The sequence below is a fragment of the Panthera leo genome, chromosome B3, assembly GCF_018350215.1.
Source record: "Panthera leo isolate Ple1 chromosome B3, P.leo_Ple1_pat1.1, whole genome shotgun sequence".
NCBI classification, from domain to species: Eukaryota; Metazoa; Chordata; class Mammalia; order Carnivora; family Felidae; genus Panthera; species Panthera leo.
This window is the reverse complement of record NC_056684.1, coordinates 46,749,020-46,758,213: the sequence shown is the minus strand read 5'-3', so window position 1 is coordinate 46,758,213 and position 9,194 is coordinate 46,749,020. Positions and strand designations below refer to the sequence as shown.

Genomic DNA, 9,194 nt, shown 5'->3' with positions numbered 1-9,194 from the left:
TCTTCCAAACACCTGCCCTAGCGCCCATAGCGATCTTACTATTGTATTGTTTTATTATTACCGGATTAATCTCTGCCTCCCTCCACCCCTCGGTAGACTCCATAACGGCAGGGATCGTGGATACCTGTCGGGATTACAGTTGCACTAGCAAACACTTTCTGAATAAACCCGAAGAGCTGATGAACCGAGAAAACACACAAGTCGCACACGCGGGCCCAGACGAGGGTTGACACCTCCCCACCCCCGTAACTTCCGCCCCTTCCCGCTCCTCCCAGCGCCCCCTTCTCCTTGCCTGTGTTTGTTTCCGGTGTTTCAATAAAGCTCGATTCGGCTCGAAGAAGACCTGTTCTTCCGGGAAAATGGCGACTCCCGCTCGTGCCCCGGAGTCCCCGCCGGTCGCGGATCCGGCGCTAGCCGCGGGGGCTGCTGAGGAATCCGAGTGCCCGCCGCCTCGCCAGCCTCAGCCCCCGCAGAATGTCCTCGCTGGCCCGCGGCTTCGAGCCCCAAGCTCCCGAGGACTTGGGGCGGCGGAGTTTGGCGGAGCTGCAGGAGATGTTGAAGCGCCAGGAGAGACTTTTGCGCAACGAGTAAGCTTGGGTCCCGCCGAGTCACTGCCAGCCTCCTTTGGTTCGGTCTTCTTGGGACGCGTTCCCTCGCCTTCCGCCACATCGGGTTCCCTACCCTGGAAGGTGACCTTGCCTCAGTCAGACCTTTCCGGTCCCGCTGGCGAGCGGACGGCCTCCAGCCGCAAAGCCGGCTGCGTCCTGGTCTGGCACGTAACGCCTGCGGAGATTGCTTGTATGCTGAAAGGCTGCTTACCGTTTCAGCTGTTCCTTAGCTTCGCGTTGATTTTAATTGTTTGACTACTTCCTTGAAGGGAGGGTCTGTGTCCTAAATCCTTTGGTAATCCCGCTCCCCTGCGGCCCGTATCGTGCCCAACACATCTTGTCAATTTCATCTTTCGATCGTATTTTTACAGGAACCGTAGGAAAGGGTAAGAGTGATAGGATATAAAGTGCAGATATATTAGGCAGAAAAAGTTTGTCTCATTCAGCTGGCCGACTTGACGGTAGCAGGGGAACGATAAAATGGAAGCGATTTTTTAGGAAGCTTATTTTAGCAGCTTGGTGCAGGATGGTTTTGAGGGAATAAGAGAAGACAGTTGGTTATTTCCAGCGAAGTTCCCAGCAAGAGGGCTGTATTTGAAAGGTAGTTATGGGACTGGGAAAACTACATCAGGCATGGAATAATTTGAATATGTAGGTGACAGAGAGTGCTGAAGTTTCCAGACTGTATAGAGAACCACTGATAAGAACAGAAAACCTGGGGAGGGGAATAGCTCTGTGGTTGATTTTTAGAGGGTACTGAGTTGAGGGGAGAGTTTTATCTACTTAAAAGCTGGAGAAGCCATGAGGATCAGGAGCGAGAAGGCTGGGAATACATAGGAATTGCAACTGGAGAGGAATATTAATGTTGAAATTGTGGGAAGGAATGTAGTGTGAGACATAGAATAGGGAACCCGAAGTATAATCTTCCCTCCATCTATTATATGGATAAAGAAAAGAGAATCTGAAAAGGAACTTCTGTCACTTAGCAAAAGGGTCAAATGACCATTTGGAAGCTTTCTAGTAGAGACAAACACTTGGACTTTTTGAGAATGGGATTTTGATCTAGAGCAGATAATTAACGTTTTTGGTCTCTGGGACCCCTTTAGACTGTTAAGACTCACTGAGCCTCCCAAGGAGCTCTTGTTTTATGTGTATCTACTGATATTTACTGGCGTATTAGGAATTACAGTTGAGAGATCTTTAAAACACCAGAATACACAATGATTAGCCATCAGAGCAATGATACCATCACATATCATGTGACCTCTGGAAAACTCCACTGTACCCATATGAAAAAATGAGCATGGATATGGCAAATAATGGTTTAGTATAATTATGAAAATCATTTTGACCTTGCAGACCCATCCACCTTCCCTCCCCAGTAAGATCTTGGAAATCACACTTTAAAAACTGCTGATTTTTGGAGTGTCTTATGGAGTATTATCATATGCTTAAAATACTTCGGCTGAAATTTAGACACATGAGGCATATTCCTTATTCTTCCTACATCCCTTATTTTTTAGGGTATTTAGATCACGACTCTTATTTCGTTCCTCTTTTGAGACCGTTGGAAATCAGATTTTTTACTTAAAGATAGATTTTTCTCCCTTTGAGGATAATGCTTTGTCTTTCTATCTCAAGTTTAAAAACATGGCTGTAACATACACATTTTTTTTTCCATTTAACAGAAAATTCATTTGCAAATTGCCCGACAGAGGTAAAAAGATCTTAGACTCTTTTGCCAAACTGAAAGCTGCCATTGCGGAACGTGAAGAAGTTAGAGGAAAAACTGAACTGTTTCATCCTGTTAGTTTAGACTGTAAGCTAAGGCAAAAAGCAATTGCAGTTGTTGATGTGGACACAGATAAGGCCCAGGATTCTGACCAGATACTTGATACTTCGTCTCCAGTTTGTGGCTGTTCCTCTGTAAGTAACTTCAAGTCGTCTGAAACAACCTCACATCAGCATCCTACTCACAAAGGCGATGAAGAGGCTCCAGAGGTTGAGGACAGAGTGAGCAAGTGCCCGGTTCCCAGTAGCAGAGCCAGTGTGCCTTCCTCTTCTGAAGCTGGTGAGCGTCTCCCTCAGCATCGTGTTTCAAGTCAGGCAGAAGATCATTCTAGCAGCTCGGACAACCTGTTTATTGATAGGTTACAAAGGATCACAATTGCGGACCCAGGTGAACAGCATTCAGAACAGGACAGGAGTGCTGAGACCTTGGCAGGGCTTTGTCGTGGGGCACAGAAGAAGCCTCATTACATGGAAGTGCTAGAAATTCGAGCCAAGAACCCAGTGCCCCCACCACATAAATTTAAAACTAATGTGTAAGTACCATCAGAAACAGGCCTGTCATGGGAACATACTCTTTGTTAAACTCAAAAAACTGGGAGAATGCTTTTAGTTTGCTGGACTTTGTGTGGGATCTGCTTATAGTTAGGTAAGAGCATATTGTGGAAACAGCCTGGCTGGGGTGGAGGATTCATGTTGGAAAATCCTTTAGGTTTTTAGCCAGAATTGAAAAGGTTTCAGAGAGCAGGTGGAGTATTGAATTTCAGGGTGTTTAGCCAATATTTGATATTAAACCCAGAGTTAGAGAATTTATTATGACTTTATTTTTCACAACAGTTTTTTGGTATGCAGCTCCCCCCTTAGATTAGACAGTAAGTTAAGGGAAAAGCAGCTTTAGAAGCTTACAGACATCTCGGTGAAAAATATCTGCGTGCTCATGATATGTAAGCAGCTGGTGCTGGGGTGACACACAAGTAAAGCTCCTGCTCCTCAAAGAGCTCAGGACCTAGATGAAAACCCAAGCCTTACACATTTCAAAGAACATTGAACTATATAATAACTTCAAGGGGAAGGGAGCCGAGAAGGGTTAAAGAAACTGAAAAACAGATTCAGGCAGGACTGGCAAACTAACCTTGCCATAGTTTTGTGTCTGAGTCTCCAGAAAAAGAAAAGCTCTTTGAAGAGAAAAGAATGTTATTCACTCATATGCAGATGTAACATTCAAATCAGGGAATGGTTACTGGTACTGTACCTGCCTGTATTTACCAGGATGTAACATCAGATACAAAATGGAATCACTGCTGTCTTTCTTGGAAAAACTGAAAACCTCTGGTTAGAAGTACTTAAAACTTTTATTAAAGAATTACTATAAGAGACTAAAGTTTAACCCTGCCATTTTTTTTAACTTGAAAACATTTTTTCTTCTATATAGAAAGCCAGGATTATATTACATTAAAATTTAGTTAAGAATAAAGAGTAATCTTTATGCCCTTTGTCGGTAATCTTTCATCTTGTGTGCAGTGAGGTAGGTTTCTTCACTTCTGGGAAGACAGAAAACCAGAAGCATCATCTAGTTGGTCAGAGAATACATGATCCTGGTTCTGGGTTATGGTCATATAGCTGTAGGTGGGAGTGGGGAGAGCCAGAGGGCTTCCTGTACGGTTAAAGCAGATCAGGAAAGGCTGGCCTGGTCAGCTGTGGATTGAGGGATTCCATGTATGAACAGCCTTTGGCTCCTTTTCTGCTCTTCCTCTGGCCTGCTACAGGCTCTTCTGGCTCCAGAATACCACCTGGATGCTGGCAGCTACCCCTCCTATCCCTCTACCTTAGGTCTTCCGGAACTTGAGATCCACATGCCCATTATATTTGAAACCATGTGGGTGTTCTATGGCACCTCAGCTTTATCATGTGCAGGATAGAACACTTCTTCCTGCACTGACTTTCTCCTATATTCCCTAAGTTCATGGTGCCACCACTTTGGTTTTTTTTCCCCAAGGTGTGTTCCTTTTTATTCATATTTGCTAGCCAGAAAGACCTGCCTGATGTATTTTGTTGACCTTCATCTCTAGTCATTCTTATTTTCATCCTTTCCTATCAAAAGGGAAGGCTCTCATCCCTCTCTTGGGCTATAACTGACCTGTTCTGGATTCTAGTCTTATGTCTTCCAGCCCATCCACTCCACTGCTGCCAAAATGAAGTTAGTAAAATGCAGATCTGAATCCGGTACATAGAACAGAACTCTTTGCTGAAGACTGGGCCCAGCCAACTCCCCAGCCTTATCTTACCACTGTTCCTGCATGCCCTAGCCCCTGAACTTCCCTTATGTCTCACCATATTGCCCCTCATTCCCACAGTGAGCATTAATTATTCCATGACTCCTCAGAATTCACTGTTTTAAAGCTTTTCTGACAACCTTCCTGTCTCCCGTTAGAACTGGTGGTTCAGTGGTGCCTGGGTGGCCCAGTTGGTTAAGCATCCGACTCTTGGTTTTGGCTCAGGTCATGGTCTCATGGCTTTGTGAATATGAGCCCCACCATTGGTCTCTGTGCTGACAATGTGGAGCCGGCTTGGGATCCTCTCTGTCCCTCGCCCGCTCATGCCGTCTCTCTCTCAAAATAAATAAACTTAAACAAAACTGGTGGTTCAGCTCAAGTGTAAGGTTTGAAGAGAGAAGGAAAATACAAAGAGTTTGTCAGTCTACCTATTATCTGTTAAAAACAGTGGGTTGTCATATATCACTCTCCAAAGGGCCGATTTAAATACTCCTGCTTTTGAACTAAATATGTTTAAAAATGGGAAGGATTTGTATCTACAAATAGAAATATTGGTAAACTCCTATTACCTTTGCAGAAGAATGAATTGCTAGGTTAAAGGCCGCTTCAGTGTGTTAATGTTGTAAACACGTGTCTATAAAAAGGAAACAGTCTGATGACAGAACATAAATTTTCCCTCCTTCAGATTACCTTCACAACAAAATGATTCATCTAGTCATTGGCAGAGAACAGGGTCTCCCATTTCCTTGGAAGAAAGGCGGCTCAGGGATAAGAAGCATCTTGATGACATCACAGCAGCTCGGCTCCTGCCACTTCACCATATGCCCGCACAGCTGCTCTCCCTGGAAGAATCTGTGGCACTTCAAAAACAGCAGAAACAGAATTATGAGGTATTAAGAGTTTTACGTGTTTCTTGAGTGTGTGTTGGATGCTGCTAATCAGAGTTCACTCCAGCAAGTTCAGAGAGGACAGAACTTAATAGAAGGGAGTAGGTGCTTGAGAAATGGCTGGCTAATGCCATTGGCTCTCAGGTGTATGCCTCCAATTTTCAGAGTCTCGGAAGTCTGCAGGGCCCAGCTGGAGATGATCCCAGGTACCTGCAGCAGCAGCAGAGTGGGGAGGAAATGTGGGAGACTCAGGCAGAATTCCCCATCTCTTAAAGCCTATGCTGTTAGGCTAGCAGAAGTCTTACTTCTCTGTCTTGTATCTCGTAAACCCCATGTGAGAGATTCTCAGTGTAGAATCTAGCCTCAGTGGTAGAATCAGGGAAGTGTTTTCAGGTTTCCATCTCCTGCCAAACAGGGAAGAGCATAACCCTGGGGGACTACTGTGGTGTTACCAACAGACGTTTGGACACTAAGCATAAAAGCATGATCTGCAGGGGCACCTGGGTGGCTCAGTCAGTTAAGCGTCCAGCTTGGGGTCAAGTCATGATCTCACCGTTCGTGGGTTTGAGCCCCCTGTGGGGCTCTGTGCTGACAACTCAGAGCCTTGAGCCTGCTTCTGATTCTGTGTCTCCCTCTCTTCCCCTTCCCCACTCACACACACTCTGTCCTCTCTCAAACATTTAAAAGAGAGAAAGCATAATCAGCAGGCCCTTGTGAAGACAGAAGAGTCTTTAGTCGCCTGCTTTAGTGACTTAATTTTGTATAGCACTTTCCTCAAAGATCTGGGAGTTCTGCAGAGAACTTTAAACATATATATGAACAGTTTATGTACAGACTGATGGGATGGGAGAAAACAAGTGTGAGGGCAGTAGGGAGAAAAGAAAGAGTCCAATGTACTTAGATAGGAGTAATTTGAACCTCTAGGAAAACAGCAGCTTAACTTCCTAGTATTGTTAGCTAAATTCTAATCAGGTGCCATACCCCCAGTTAATACAAAACTAGGCTGTTATTCAGTCTTGGCTTTTCACAAAAGTTCCATTGGCATGGGTTGTTGGCATTTTCAAGGCACTCCATTTTAAAAGCCATTTTTCTTCCTCGTGTATTAAAGAATTATTGCCTAGCTATGACTGCAGCAGTGGGGATTTGTTTTTTAAATTGTTTATATGATGTTCAGTGCCTGTCCTAAGGTATTTTTAAATTGAATTCAACTGCTCCGTTTGACACTGGGTTCCTCGGCAGAGTAGTAGTTGCTCGCACCCAGAATCTTCGTGGCCTCAGGGAATGACCTGAAGAAGTTCCCAGGCATAGGGTCAGAAGTGTGAGAAAAGTGAAGAGCCAGATGAGAAATGGGCATTGTCACCTGCCATCAGTCAGTCAGCGGTAATGTCCATGGGTGTACCTGAGCACACTGCCAGTGTCCAAAACGTACTTGGACTTACAGTTGCTTAGCTGTTTTCTTGGGAATATTTGGAGAGGGATAGTCAGCTTTTTACTATTGGTTGCTTGATTTTCATTGTGACGTTGGAATGTTAACTCTCAAGCCTAAAAGCCATGACTTCATCTGGGAAAGAAGATTCTTTTTTGGAGGATCAGCACAACAGCGTTAGTGATTTTTTGACATTTGATAGTTCAGACTTCTGTGAGTTTGTGTATACACGTGCATGTGTCCACATACTTAAAAATCTATCCATATTTGTCTTTTAAAAATTTGTTTTAATGGTTATTTATTTTTGAGAGCGAGAACACAAGGGAGTGGGGGAGGGGCAGCGAGAGGGAGACAGAGGATCAGAACAGGCTCTGTGCTGTGAGTGCAGAGCCTTAGGCAGGGCTCAAACCCACAAACCGTGAGATCATGACCTGAGCTGAAATCCAAGAGTTGGCCACTTAACCGACTGAGCCACCCAGGCACCTCCATGTTTGTAACTCTTGCAGCACTAAGCAGGTTACTCAGTTTCCCAAGTAGAGGGGGAGTATTTCCGTCCACTGTTGTCTATTATTGGAAATGTGACCGCAACTGTAGCAGGCTAGTAGCTCTCCCCAGCATTACCCGCTTGTATCTGTGCTGGGCACAACCTCAGACTTGTCACATTGCTACAGAGAGCACTGAGTGGGGCGGTGTGCCCCTTGATTTCCTTTTCTCTTTAGAGGACTTCTGTTGCAAAAATTGCAGGGAAGAAGATGTGAATGTGTAACTATTTGCTTCGATTTTTGTTTTCAAGGAGATGCAAGCCAAGCTCGCGGCACAGAAATTAGCTGAAAGGCTTAATATAAAGATGCAGAGCTATAATCCGGAAGGGGAGACTTCGAGGAAGTACCGAGAAGTAAGGGATGAAGATGATGATCAGTCCTCTGGTGAGGAGTTCTGAAGACAGGCATTGGGATAAAGCCTGAATCTCTGTCTGCTGAGATGTCATGGTCACATCAGACTTTCTAACAAGTATCAAGATCAGTGTCAGGCATTGTTGAAGGAAGGAATTTTATAAAGTTACACAAAGGTAGCTCTTAAAAGAGCCCAGTTTGTCTTTCAGGAGAGGACTTTGATGTGCTTAAGAAGTTTAATATTTGAATATTGTGTTTAACCATATTGTATTAAAGTTCTGCAGTATGCTGTGTGTTGGTCTGATATTTTAGTACATAGTAAGCACGGTTTTATTTTCCTCTAAGCCAAATGAAAGCGGGTAACTGCTCTTTTTCTTATTCTTACCTCTGTGGAATAGCATTTATTACATGTCTTTCAGTAAAATATTTGGTTGCCCCAGGCATCACCTAAAATGAATTAGGAAGATAAAGTTCCCTCCTTTTTTGAGTAAGGAAGGGAGCAGTCTAGAGAATTTTATGCATGTTTGCATGGGGTTGAGGTATTGGATGTGAAATACCTAGGAAGGCACTCATAGAAAATTCTTAAATGTTTGTTTCCTTCTTCTGTCTTCCCTTTAGGAAGAATGTTCTTTTTCTTCTGATTAGGAATAAGGAGTACTTTTAGTTGATGCTGGAGGGTGGAGGATCTTTCTGGATGGTCAGATTTGCCTGGAGTAACACAAGATACAGGAAAAGTCTAGGGTGACTGTGTAGGGGAAGGGAATAGCTGTTCTTAGGCTTGCCCTAAGAGGTGACCAGTTCAGTTTGGTAAGAACACCATTTTTTTTTTTTAAAGCGACAATTGAATTTTCAACACATAGCTTCCCTCTCCCCAGCCTTGCCCCAAAGAAGCATATGTAGACTACAGAAATCTCAATCCCATATGTATACATGTTTATGTAATTTTGAAGGATTATGTGGAGATTTCTTTGTTTACTCTGTTGGAGCCTTTAAACAGTGTTGAAAGGAAGAATAAAATAAGAGCATCTTCATAATGTTAATGGTGATGTTTTACTGGTGCTTAAGTAAATTTAACTTGCTTTAAAAGAGACTTTCATATATGAAATTTTCATGAAGACACATTGAGGTGTGTGATAGGAAGGGCTCAGTTCTCTATCACGGACATACGGGCACCGCTACTGCTTTCCGTCCCCTTCCACCCCTCCCCCCCCCCCCCCCCCCCCCCCCCGGCAAATATAGAAATACCCTGAGGTAACAAATTCATTATTTCTGCTTTCAAAAACTAATAGTAAATGGATTTTGCAACATAAAATTATTCT

The 9,194-nt window shown here is 43.9% G+C and overlaps 1 protein-coding gene across 1 annotated transcript; it reads left to right on the top strand.

Moving 5' to 3' along the window:
• Positions 1 to 300: 300 nt before the first annotated feature.
• On the top strand, positions 301 to 8,166 carry POLR2M (RNA polymerase II subunit M). The gene is made up of 4 exons (XM_042941915.1): positions 301 to 587; positions 2,297 to 2,932; positions 5,355 to 5,559; positions 7,776 to 8,166. Exons 1-4 carry the CDS (start codon positions 475 to 477, stop codon positions 7,920 to 7,922), a joined length of 1,101 nt encoding a protein of 366 aa, XP_042797849.1. The 5' UTR covers positions 301 to 474; the 3' UTR covers positions 7,923 to 8,166.
• Positions 8,167 to 9,194: the final 1,028 nt, after the last annotated feature.